The sequence below is a fragment of the Leguminivora glycinivorella genome, chromosome 17 (genome assembly GCF_023078275.1).
Source record: "Leguminivora glycinivorella isolate SPB_JAAS2020 chromosome 17, LegGlyc_1.1, whole genome shotgun sequence".
In the NCBI taxonomy this organism is placed as follows: Eukaryota; Metazoa; Arthropoda; class Insecta; order Lepidoptera; family Tortricidae; genus Leguminivora; species Leguminivora glycinivorella.
The window spans coordinates 12,513,577-12,527,286 of record NC_062987.1 but is presented as its reverse complement, the minus strand read 5'-3'; the positions used below and the strand labels follow the sequence as shown (position 1 = coordinate 12,527,286).

Genomic DNA, 13,710 nt, shown 5'->3' with positions numbered 1-13,710 from the left:
AGTCACTGTTATTTAAAAAAAATAAAGTTCATGATCTGTGTATGGCGGCCATTTAGAGAATGTGGCATGGTGCTTACGCTAACTCCGACTTTGATGTCGAATTTAACTATCATACACTGTTTATATCGATCTGGTTTAGGCACTGTTCAAACACCATGAATGTCTATTAGACATTGGCCTATGCCTAATTTTTTTTATCTATTTCTCTCATCCTGCTTGTATCAAAAATTTACGGCAAACCGGAACGTTGCTCAAAAATGCGTTTTTTTTAATTATATATATTCACCGCATTTATTCTGCAAGTACCCAATTGAACAACCATGAAGAGGACTCTTAAAAAATATATTTTGGCAGCATATTAACCTTTGTTTGTCGAAATCGTACAAAAAGTCTTTGAGATATTCTCAAATTAAGCCAGATTAGGGGTTGTCCGAAATGTATTTGCTAGACCTTAATGAAAGTACCATAAAGTCCCTAAAATAAAAAAAATATCAGACCTTCTTATATCAAATAGTACTTACATTACCTTCAGATCATACTCTCGGACCATAATAATACAAAATTATGCACATGTCAACATTTAGACGAGGTTTGTTGTGTCCCTATAATTAACGATACAGTCCTTAGGCTTCAATAGTTTACGACTTACGACATGTCGCAACGACGCTCCTGAACCGACCTCATTATATCAGGAAAAACGCGATTCTCGCGATTTCAACGTACAGCGACATCTATCGGCAAATTGAGTAAACTAATGCGCGCGAGCTAGTATGGAAGATGATTTTTATGGAATAATTGTTTATTGCGTGAACCGATTTTAACCATTTTGCCTCTATTTGAAAGCAGGTAATTTCATTGTTATTTTGTTAAAAAATACAGGTACAATAAACACCCGAAAGGGTGTTGAAATTGAAAATGTAAATCTGAAAGGTTTTTAATAAATAAATAAAAAAGTTGTCAAGATACGTGTACGATTTTATTTTTCCTGTAATATTCATTATAATACCCATGTTTGGTGAAAATTTCATACATTTATGTTGGTAAACTTCGGAGATAAGGGGGGGGGAACGGTATTTTTTTTTACATTTTCCTTCAAAAAACATTTTTTTTCCACAACCAAAAAATTATAAAAAATAGTTTTGATATGTACAATTTGAGCTCTTTCTAACGATACCCCACTTGACCTAGTTACTTGAAATTTTCAGTTTGCCCCCCTTTCATTTTGGCCATTTTCTATCATTTATATTAATTAATTAAAAAAAAATACTTTCAACTTATAGAGGTTCACAATGTTTATAACTATTCCAAATTTCATATCGATAGCATAAGTAATTCTCGAGATATTTAACAATGTGACAGACGGACAGACAGACGGACGGAGTCGCACCATAAGGGTTCCTGTTGTACCTTTTTGGTACGGAACCCTAAAAATGACGGACACCACCAGTGGCGAAGGCCGGATTCGAACCGGCGTTTTTAGAAATCCGGGCTAACGCCATGAACCCCTAGGCCACCCCGTCACAGCGAAAGCCGTCGAAATTTCTCTTCTATATGCCATCTTTGTAAGACTAGGCGTCTTTGACCAACTCTAAGGGCAAGCAGTAGGTGCTTCTTTTTTCTTCAATATGTATATGACATCTTGTTTCGATTTTTTTTAACATACTCGTATGTTAACATTTAATAATTTTAGGGTTACGTGCCCAAAATGGCTGAAATTATGGTATCCTTAGAGCGTTTTCCCATTATCCGATCCGATATCGGATGTGGGATCGGATCCTTTATACTAAATTTAAAAGCGCCATCTTTGACATCTTCCATTGACATGCTTCCTACATGCGATATCGGCATGGATAATGTGAAAATGCACTTCTCTTACTATAATAGTTGTCGCGCACTGACAGTCGAGGCGAACGCACGTGCGTATATGAGGCTGCTACTCTATTGACGCCCCGCTGCGTGCGGGGCTGCGAGAAGCAGCTCCAGGTCTATGTGTATCGCGTGTGCCGCGTATTGTTCTGTGTTACTATTGTGAAATTGCATCAGAAGAATCAAACTTTTATGACTGGATTGGTGATCAATCTATGTGCAAGAATCACAAATGTGTGTGTGGACAAGTAAGTGCAGTAAAAATATTCATTTACAGTGAACTGGAAAGAACCTCAAATGGCTCTGTATCATTAAAAACTAGGTATGTACACTACCTAAGCAATATAAATAAACTTAAACAAGGTAAGGGCCCTCTGTGTGAGTGCTCAGGCCCGTTATATGTGCAAATTATACCGCAACATGAATTCATTATTCGCGAAAGAATAACTTGCACCTACTGCAAAAAACTAAGCCGGGTTGAATTTAGATGTGACAGCATAAAACCTATGGCGAAAAATCAAGTGGAGGGACCATGGACATCATCAGCTAGAGTGAAAAATGCCAAACAGAAAATATCTGAAGATAATTTGAAAAAATATAACGATTGTAGAGGAATTACTAGGCCGGTAACCATGGCAACCAATATGACAACAAAGCACGGCACACTGCCCAACAACAGTATTGCGCATAAAAACAAAACACAATCAAAGAGTCATGAAGGTTCTATATCAAGCAAAATACCAAAGACTAATATGGAAATGAGTAACCCATTTTCTATACTGCCTTTGACGGACGACGAACACAACTCTGAATTAGATGATACGGTTTCAGTCTTGAGTGATAATGGGGCGACCAAGCGACGCCGAGTTCGAAAACCTTCTATGTTACCTCGAGCTGAGCCTATAACTAACCTACCTAAAGGTGACCCGTGGACTCCTCTGAAAACGACAGAGGCCGTTCAGACTACTGATAAGAAGAAAGGCACGAAACGTTACCCTCCATTAGTTTGTGAATATGAAGAATGGATCACTAATAAGAATGAGTGGAAGTCAGCGAATGAAATGGCTCGTAATACTAATTGCGAAATACGAGCAGACCCAAAGAGTAAGAAAATTACATATTTTCCTAAAAACAGGGAAGCATATGAGGCAATTGACTCTAAGTTGCAAGAAAACCCTATTAAATATAATTATTACTCTCACGGTTGTAAGGATGATCGCCGCCCAGCAAAAAAACTTGTAGCCAAGGGTATCCACGCAGATGGCTATACAGAAGATGAGATCAAAGCAGATATTCTAACAAGGTATGGTCTTAAATTAGAAAGAGTCATTGTTATGAAAAATTCGACTTTAATTCTTATTTTTCCTGGTGAGACTGATATGAGAGTGGCTAGAGATATAAAGTATATTTTATGTCAACGAGCAACCTTAGAAAAATATAAAGTACGTGATACAGCGATAACTCAGTGTAAAAGGTGTTGGCAATTTGGCCATGTACAATCTCATTGCCGTAGAGTTCAACAACCAGAGTCTGTAGAACAACATGAAAATGGAGAAGTTTGGCATGTTTGCTATAACTGCCATGAAATTGGACATACAGCTAGACAAGCAAAATGCCCATTGTTTCAGCTAGAGGTGCAGAAACAAAAGGACAGGCGTCAGGCGTTTGCTAAAAATAACCAATCAGCAAAACAGCAGCCACGTAATTTAAAGAAATCTAAGATTACTGTGAAGGGCGTTAGTTATGGAGCAGTCGCAGCAGGAATAACTGACAACCCTGACGTCCCTGACACCATGAGTAAATCTGGTGGGAGGGAGGCAAACAAAATCGAGAAGACATCATCCGATTTACTTTCCAAGGCTAAGAATCTTATGAAGAGTCTACAAGCAAAGGGATATCCCGCAGAAACAATTCTTGATTTTGTATTGGAACTCATTAATGGATAATTTGCCCAACGTGCTCCGAAAAAGAAAACAGTGCTTGAGAATTGTGCATTGTAATATACAAGGTATTCGTAACAAATATATTGAACTCAAACAGTTGGCGCTAAAACATCAACCGGATATTATAATATTAAATGAGTGTAAGATTGACTTTACTAAAAGTAAATATAATATACAGGGTTTCAATAAGATTTATGATGCTAGGGCAGCTCATCTTGTTACAGCTATGTATATTAAGCAAGGCCTTCGCTGGAATCTCACTACGGTGATCCCAGGTATAGAAGATGTAGACAGGCGTATAGAAGGTGTAGCCATTCGGTTGGAAACATTAAATGGTGGTATAATTATACGTGGACTGTATAATCCACATTTACGATTTAATCAAATTCGACCGGATTGGGAAGCATTATTGGAAGATAATACTACTTCAATTAATGTTGGAGATTTAAATTTGAGAATGCAGGAACTTGGACACACTCAAACACAGGCAGCTGGCAACTTGGTAAGCCAGGCCATTAACAACAGAGAGGCAAAGCTAGTACATACCAACTTGCCATCGCGTCCATGTCACCGAGGAGACGGAATACTGGATGTTGCTTTAGTTACACAGGAAGCAATGGAATTAACTTATAGAACTAAACAGCTTGATTCTATCTCATCTGATCATTATCCATGGCAGTTGGAAGTAGACATAGAAACATCCGAACACATTCAACTTAAACGGGCTATGTACAATATTACTGAATCCAAAGAATCCCGAATTAAATTTCAAACCCTTGTAGAAGCTAATCTGCCACTGCCAGAACCGAGTACTGATGCTGAAGCTGACTTATATGTCAATAAAATGGAAGAGATTCTGACTGGGGCTTTAGACGAAATGGCACCGCTTCGAGAGACCAAGCGGAGAGAAGAACTACCGATGAACATCCAGTACATGATACAACATCGCAATCGCAGTAAACTAAAAGCAAAAAATGCACCTCCAGGACATATTTTACGTCGCATATACAATACTGCCAAAAACATTCTGAAAAGAGCCTTACAAGAATATCGAGAGCTTCAATGGAATACTGTTATTGAATGTCCTGTAAATAACTTTTCTAAAATGTGGAAAATTCAACGTTCACTTAAAGCTAAGCCACAGCGTCTTCCTGACTTGCCTGGAATATTAACTGAAGAAGATACTATCAACACGTTGGTCGACACAGCAGTTGTTAAAGAAGCGATTGTAGATGATGATCACGAAAATTCAGAACTGTTTACACCATTTCAACCACTGCCACAGACCGACGTGGAAGAGGTAGTTCGAGCTCTCCGCTTCTTCAAAAACAAGAAAGCACCAGGTCCTGATCAATTAAGGGCAGATGCACTGAAACTTGCTGGTCCAGCATATCATAACGGTTTAGCGATTATTATAAACTACACTTTACATACCGGCTATTATCCTAGGAGATGGAAGCTAGGTGACTGTATTTTCCTGCATAAGCCTGGTAAACCCCATACTGAGGCCGCTTCGTATCGTCCGATTACCTTATTAAGTATAATGGGAAAACTCTGCGAGCGGATCATGTACCAACGAATTCTCTCCGAAGTCAATCGACTAGAAATCATACCGGAATATCAACATGGCTTCACAAAAAGTAAAGGAACGGGTACTCAAATATTACGAACTGGCAAAGTGATTACTGACGCTTTGGCTCAAGGAAACAGCGTAGCCATGGTCTCAACAGATCTTAGTAAAGCTTTTGATTCGATTAATCATGCGGGGCTAAGTAAGAAACTGTTCGACGCTGGAATGGCAAATAACGTAATAAAATTGATTGAGAACTACCTTTCAGGCCGGCAGGTGCGTGGAAAACTTCGTACGATGTATGGAAGAACAATCCCAGTACCGCATGGAGTACCACAAGGCTCAATTCTGGGACCGATCTTATTTAATCTATATGTGAGCGATATACCTAAGAATAACATAGCTGGTCTAACGTTATCACAATATGCTGATGATTTATGCATTCTTAATGAAGCTTGTCGTCCAGATACTGCATCTCGACGTGCAGCATGGGCTGCAAAAACGGTGATTAATTATTATAAGAAATGGGGATTGAAGTGCAACGTTAGTAAAACGGACTGCGTTATGTTTACCAACAAACGTAAATATAGTCGGAATATAAGCCTTCAAAATGAGAACCTGCCAATTAAATCTTGTATAAAATATCTCGGGGTACATCTTGACCAAAGATTAGTTCTGAAAGAGCATGTAAAAAACACCGTTAAAAAAGTTAAGCAGGTACGCGGTATGCTAGCGCCAATAATAGGGTGGTATAGCAAGGTCTCACTGGAGACAAAAATAAAAGTCATAAAAGCAACTGTGTTACCAATAATAGATTATGGCATAGTTCAACTCTACCCTAGGGTGAGTAAATCTAGATTGACTGAATTAGAGAGACAATATCGCATGGCATTGAAAACAGCTGCTAATTTTCCGCGTAATACTAGTTCAGAAGTAATTTGGGAGATGCTTGATGAAGACCCGTGGTACATACGTGCTAGAGACCTACACGAAGACATGCTCCGTAAGTTAAAAGATCAACAGATTCCGGGTCTAACGGAACCCGGTGATAAATATGATAAGCCGAACCACCATAATCCTATGTTGCCTGGTCTACGTACTGGTGAAATTGATTATGTGTGTAAACAAGAAAGAGGAAAACCACTTTCCAAGCGAATGGCTCCACCTCGTATCCCTGTTATTTAAATAAACACATAGCTTTAGCGTGAGCCAGTTCATACCTGAACTGAGCCCCATTTACTTTACATTAGATCTTTTCGACACCTAAGACATATATGTAAAATAATAAATGCCTGTGCTTGGTAGGCCATAATTCTGTAACATAAATTATACAAAATAAAGTTTTATTCTATTCTATTCTATTCTATAATAGTATTTTATACAATCGTGATATAATACAAAGCTTTTCAGTCGAGTACCATGTTTAGGCCACGAAGCTTGCTGAGTGGCCTAATAGTACGGTACGAGAGTGAAGTGAAAATCTTAATTATATCACTATTGTATCAAATACTTTTTCTATGAGTCATAATTTTCATCATCAATGGACGAAACATATCATCATTCGCGTCGTTCACCGTTGTATCAACATCGAATTACCTAGCAACCAATTGTTTATAATACCCGTCTCCGATTGGTCGATACGCGATTAACGCGATAGATTAAAAAAAAATGTGTTTCAGATGCAGAAAAATTTGCCAGGTATCGCAAATTAGTATAGAACTTGTATGAAGTTTTATTTTTGAATTTATTTCAGTTAACTAAAGTGAAGTGTAATGAAATGAAATATTATAGTTGACTAAGTGTCAAAGACTATCCAACACTGAAAAGTCAGCACTTATAGTTTAGTCTGTGGTGTCCTAATTTACAGATTAAAGTCGACGAGTAGAAAAAAAATACTAAGGCTAGGCGTCATGCGTGGTAAAAACTTTTAAAGTACCTAGTGTGTCTTACGGTACGACAAAGCTTTTAGCAGACATAGACATACTTAATTTACACTTTTGTAAATTACTGACTAGCCTAACATGTTTTACTCTTTTAATACGTTCTCTATGTACGTAAAGAGTTGTTTGCCTTTCAGGTTGGCACCGGCCGCGCAAAACGTACAAAAACGATCCGAAGCAATCACGAGTTCAGAAGATGATGGAGTTTTCCTGTACCAAATCCTATTACTATTACTTAATTTTCTTCAATAAAACCTGTTTACAAATACTTGTGTTTTATTTGTTTTGAGTAATATGGTAATTTGTAGGTAAATGTAATACTGGTAGGTAATTTGTAATAAGTCACACTTAGGCACTTTTAAGTATTGAGATATTTGTTACCGTATTTATTTTAATAAGTTTTATGCCATGTCGAATATAATGTATAAGATACTATTGCCACAGCTTTTGCTTGCGTTAGAAAGAGACAAAAGTAGGCTATGTCACTCTCCATCCCTTCAATTATCTCCACTTAAAAAATCACGTCAATTTGTCGCTCCGTTTGGACGTGATCGACGGACAAACAAACAGACACTTTCCCGTCTATAATATTAGTGTGGATAATAAGTAAATGTTCCATTTGTACATCCTAACGTTTGCTGAAAATTAATTATAGCAACGGTTTAGAGTAAAGAAGACAAAAAAAATATTGTTCTGTACATAATTATTAAATTTTGCCAGTTCATAGAAGAAACATTTGATATTTTTCTACTAAAAATAATGATCTAACAACATTGTCAGACATTTTGTAATGATTACTCAGAAAAGGTCGCTATAATCAAGTATTTATATGGGCTAAAACCTGTTAACCTTTCAGATAAACTCCTCTCCCAGCGACATTTAAAAGCAGATAAAGCTTAATTCAGTAAAGATCCCTCGCTGAAGCTAAAACATTTCATCGTATAACAAAGACGAATAGATAGGTATTTTCCGAGGCCGAGTTATCTGGAGAAAACGGTCGCCTTTAAACTGAAAAAGCACGGGATCCAACAAAACATTTTCTTATTTCCAATTGTAGAATTCATTTGAGGGCAGAGACAATGTCGGCGGCGCGCGGGGAGGATGAACGGCTAACTTCGTTACGGATCCATTTGATGGGATTGCAATGCCTCAGGGGCCACCCGCCCCCCGCTACCCTCGCTCGCCCGACGACGCTGTATTTTTATATCGAAATTTCCTCTAGAAGGAGGGAAAGCGACGTCGCTGTCGTCTTTAACGTTTACATTCTTATGTAGCGTCGCCTAAACGTTAATAGCCTCCTACGGAGCGCGTGCGAGCGTATCTACTCTCGTTCGACCGACAACAAAGAGTCCTATGTCTACATTAAGATCGTACATGTATAGACCCTTTCAGTCGTGACGTCTACACGTGCCAGCACTCCACACGTGGCACATACGCCAGTGTTTCACGTGCTTTTAGCGGTAGGTATGTACATCGTACGTCCCCGATCTAATGTCATTTCGTGGAACCTTTCATTTTCTTAAGACGAACTTCGCTTATTGCCGTTGAAATAAAAGAGTCATTTACCGTCTCCTGATGGAGTGTCGGTGAATAAAACATTACTCGTTTGAACTTATACATTGTCGTAATGGAACACTCTATTGTTAAAATGCGTGTAATATTTTCTTATTAGGGATTTTCTTGACATTATTTAAGGAAGTTTGTAGCTGTATGTCTGAATAAAACATCTAAAGAGTCGAATTAGGTGCCCGGGGGACAAATCAATAGCACGCGCCCTGAGGGATTGAGCAATTTTAAAACTGAGATAAAGATCGCTCGGAGTGACTGCAAGCATTTCGTATTCATACGGTCCAGGCGACAGATGGCGTTAATTCAATCTGCCTCAGGCCTACGCTCTAAATTCTATTATGCGAACATTCGCATCATTGATATTTCGACAATTCTGCTCAAGCTTTGTAAGGGCGATATATTTTGCGCTTTTCTTTGACCTACCTATATTGTTTTATTTTTAGGACCTGATTATACCATTTATACCTAAATAATTATTTTTTGTGCAGATATTAGGTACTATGTTTTTATTATGAGTTTAGAAATACGTTTTATAGTTAAATTACGTTTTGTACTGACCTGTACTGAACTTTCATTTTATTCTTCAGGCTTCTCCCATACATATTCATTCATTTATTACGTATTGATTTTATTCAATTTAACAATAAGCGATATACCAGTAGCTTATGTCAATAAACCTAACGACGTGTCGAATTTAACGGAAATCAAAATAAGTACGGTGTAGACTAGTAGAGTGTAATAGTTAGAGCGTTTTTACATTATCCGATCCAATATCCGATACATGTAGGATGTCAAGGCCAGACGTCAAAAATGGCGCCCTTAATATACAATAATATCGGTACTTACTATTTTTTTATTATTTATTAATTTATCGGACTACTAAGCCACCAAAGACGATGTACCGGCACCACACAATAAAATCACTGCAACAATCACCTGCTAGGATGTCGTGGCCAATGATGATGATGATTTTAACAAAAGGTACATTTATGACAAAAAATATGTGCCACAAAACGGTTTTCACAGTTTGACTGTGGGATCAGAGTCTCTTCGCTAAGAAAAATAAAATAACATTTAAATACTATTAATTAAAAACGGACTCCTTTTGAATTTGGCTCTATTGGCTTCCGTCCTGGGTGGCTAGCCGAATGGCACAATCGCTCACGAAACGCTCACGAAACGAAGCGCTAGTAGATATCTATCTCTATCGCGCTTGCGTATTGGCGCGACAGAGCCAGCGGCGTATCGCTTTCGTTTGGCGTCGGAGAAATGCCATTCGGCTACGGGGCCTGATATCGGATCGAAAATGCAAAAACGTACATATTACAGTGGAAACTGGATAAGTGGAATCGCAAGGGACCGGCTGTTTAGTTTCGCTTATCCAGGTTTTCCATTTATCCAGTTTTCCACTTAACCAGGTTCAAATAAAACGTTTTCTCACTTACAGAGGCTCTCGCTTATAGAGGTTGTCGGTGCTAGTAATGTCGCTTATAGAGGTCAAATGAATATGTATCTTTTATTTAATATGCATGTGTAGATATAAATAAACAAAACATAGGTTTGTGATTCTGACTTCAAAAAGCAATACTGTAAATAACCTACAATACTGTTATACAAAACAATATTTTTCCTTTGTTTTGAAGAAACTTATACACAAAATCACTCCTAATATTTATTTATGCAAGAGAAACCAGTATGGTTAAATAAATAAATATACTGATTGTACTTTAATGAAAAAATCCGATTTTTTTTAATTTATCCCGAAGAGATAAATACTTGATTGTGTGCTTAGGCATTGCTTATCCAATAGCACGGTACCGCACCGCAGATAAAACTAAACTGAAGGATGTGTAATCTCATACAAAATATATAGTTTAAACACAACCCATAATGTTAACGAAATAAACGACCCTCCTTGTGGTGGTTTATTAAAAATACAAATTTTATAACGCCAAGCTTTTCCACTCATGGAGGTTTCGGAGACGACTGCTTCCAGTTGCAGAGGTAAAAATAAGAAATTTACGAAAAAATGGATTCCGCTTATAGAGGTCCCAAAATTCCTCTTATAGAGGTAATTCGGTCCTGAGGGACTGGGACCGAGAATTTGGGTCCACTTAAAGAGGTTTTCCACTTACCCAGGTTCCACTTATCCAGTTTCCACTGTATATGATATTGAACAAACATATCGTAATAAAATTAAGATAAACTGTGATAAATTAAGATATGTAATGATTTTAAACTAACCTGTATCCTCGCTTCATTTAGCTTCGTGGTCCGCGCCAGTTCTTCTCTACAGTAAATATCGGGGTAGTGCGACTTCGCAAATGCTGCTTCTAATTCTGCTAATTGTTCCTGCGCAAACAAAATATTACATTTTAATACCTAAGCCAAATATTTATAAAAATTATCACAAGTTTAGTATGCGTAAGTTGGTTGGTATTTTTTGTTAGATCTACTTTTGATCTTAACTGCGGCCCTTACAATTGCCGCAAAAAAAAAACAACAAAATAATTTATTCAGCAAATAGGCCACAGGGGCACTTTTACACGTCACATAGTAAGTACTAATTCTCAGTTCTAACTAAAGTATAACTCTACTACAATTAATTAGAGATGTAGAAGGTCTCTAAATGTCGAATTACAACTAAGAACTACACTAAATATAAATAATAAAAAGTACAAATAAAAAAAAAGTCTAAAATTACTTTAATTCTAAAATTACCGCTTTGCCGACGGCAGGTACCCGTACTAATATTTAAGAAAATCGGTGGTGTGTTTCGGATACTAAAGTATTTTGTGTGTCTTAGTCATATTCAGGGAGCGTACTTTTCGTGCCGATGACATCAATTTGACGTCACGCTCCATATAGGCTGATCACAAATTGTTTAATTGTAAATTATTAGTCATTAGTCATCAATCATTTTAAGTTATGAATTTCTTTGCACGTAATAAATGCAAGAAGGATGGTGTGCTTTACGTTAGAGAGGAATTCTCTTTTCTACGTATTTATTGTAATGTGTTGTTAACAATACTATTTAATTAAATTTATGTATAAAAACAAATCAAATAATTTTATTCACGTTTCACATTTCAAGTAAGTAGGTATTATTTATGCCATATGTAAATGGACTACTGTATTTGAAATAATTTGTACACGATTAAAATGATTGACGACTAATGATTAATAATTTACACCCTATATGGAGCGTGACGTCAGATTGATGTCATCGGCATGAAAAGTACGCTCCCTGGTCATATTTAAATACCTATATTGTTTTTACCTGATATTGAAAGGTCACTCAAAGATAAGTGTTGAGAAGTAGGGGAGCCAATTCGGATGATAGTGTCAAAGTCAGTAGAATATGCCTTGGAATAGTTTGTGTTCTTATGCCGCATCCTTGCAGGATACTGACCGAAGTCAGTCAAACATGTTTAGATTATCTAGTTGTAGTTTATTACCTGTGTAAAGGTTGTCCGATGCCTCCTCCTCGCAGGAGTGGGGCAGGATGCCGTGGTAGGGGTGTGACCCGCGTGTTGGGGACCCAACGCGGGCGATAGTGCCGATGTTGCTCCCGATGTGCCGTTGTTCCCGCCGGGCTCCGGTTTTAACTTTTTGAAGGCGCCTTCAGCTGTAGGTAAATAAAAGCCATGCTAGTAAAGGGAATCGATATAAATATATTTTCTATTTAAAAGTAAGCAGGCGTTACATTTGCTTAAAATTTAAAAGATCTTACTAAAATTATTTATATTGAAACAGATTCATGTAACTACTGATGTGCCGACGGAAAGTTTCTAAATTTCTGAAATTTTCACATAGGAAAACTTCGGAAACTTTCCATTCTTTGTATGGACAATTGTATAGATGGAAACTTTCCATTTCATAACTTTAAATTCCCTTTATTTTTCGTGAAACTTTCGTGAATTTTTCATGAAATTTAAGATTTTTTTGGAAAGTTTCCGCAACTTGCACATCACTATATGTAACTGATTGATATAGGTAATCCACGATAAGTTTCCAACGATTTTCACAGCTGCAGGAGTTTATGTACCTACGAATATTATACATTTGTAGATTTGTAGATTATAATGTTAATGACCTACATACAACACGTACTTCAACACATTTATCTTCACAATGATCATTAAAAAAAATCGTATGTTTTATTAAATCGTATGTGTCATTAGAATTACATCATGTACCTATTCGCCTCTAAAGCGTTTCTGTTTCCATCGTAAACCACAACCTATAGACATAGCTAAAACCCTAAACAGTACAAAGTACAATCACGTTCACTCAGCCAAAGAAAGGTTTCTTATTAGCATAGGATCGATGGTTGGGCTAGGTCAAGTGCGCTCGTAATTGTGGCGCCTGAGTAATGCGGTTAAGTAATCCAGCCGGGGATTTGCATAGCGCCGTGTGGGGAAACTGGACAGGGTCAGCTTGAAGGAAAAATTAATACGAGGACGAGTAGAAAGAATAAGGCCACTTTATTTTGTTGGGTACTTAAATAAATAAAAAAAACTCCATTTTACCTATACCTTCCTAGTTTTATACAAAGTGCAAAATGGCATGGTTAACTTTTTAATCGTATAATTTTTTGTCAAAATAATTAAATGTGTGGCTTAAGAATGTTCCCTTTAAATTATTAGAGTTTTTAAAAATACGGTGTACAGTTTTCAAAACGTTTGAATATCTTAGATATTTTTATTGACAGAGTGTCGTTTCGGTTGCACTAAACTGTCTGTCACCGTTAATTTTGTACGGAAAGCTTCATAGGCAATTGCTGCGTGACGCTGAACAGTCTACTGGCTGCAGAAACTGG

At 37.3% G+C, this 13,710-nt stretch overlaps 2 protein-coding genes across 2 annotated transcripts in view; one reads left to right on the top strand and one right to left on the bottom strand.

The window, feature by feature from the left end:
• LOC125235605 (cilia- and flagella-associated protein 61-like) overlaps positions 1–7,585 on the top strand; it is a 77,445-nt gene extending 69,860 nt beyond the window's left edge. Inside the window, 1 exon segment of the mRNA XM_048142203.1 lies at positions 7,457–7,585. The gene's annotated coding sequence lies outside the window, so the exon portion shown is untranslated.
• LOC125235406 (homeobox protein unc-42) overlaps positions 1–13,710 on the bottom strand; it is a 47,295-nt gene that overhangs the window by 19,968 nt on the left and 13,617 nt on the right. The window contains exons 2-3 of the mRNA XM_048141954.1: positions 12,347–12,516; positions 11,133–11,240 (exon numbers count right to left, since the gene is read on the bottom strand). Of these exons, the coding sequence (XP_047997911.1) occupies positions 11,133–11,240; positions 12,347–12,516 (278 nt within the window). The remainder of the gene's footprint in view (positions 1–11,132; positions 11,241–12,346; positions 12,517–13,710) is intronic.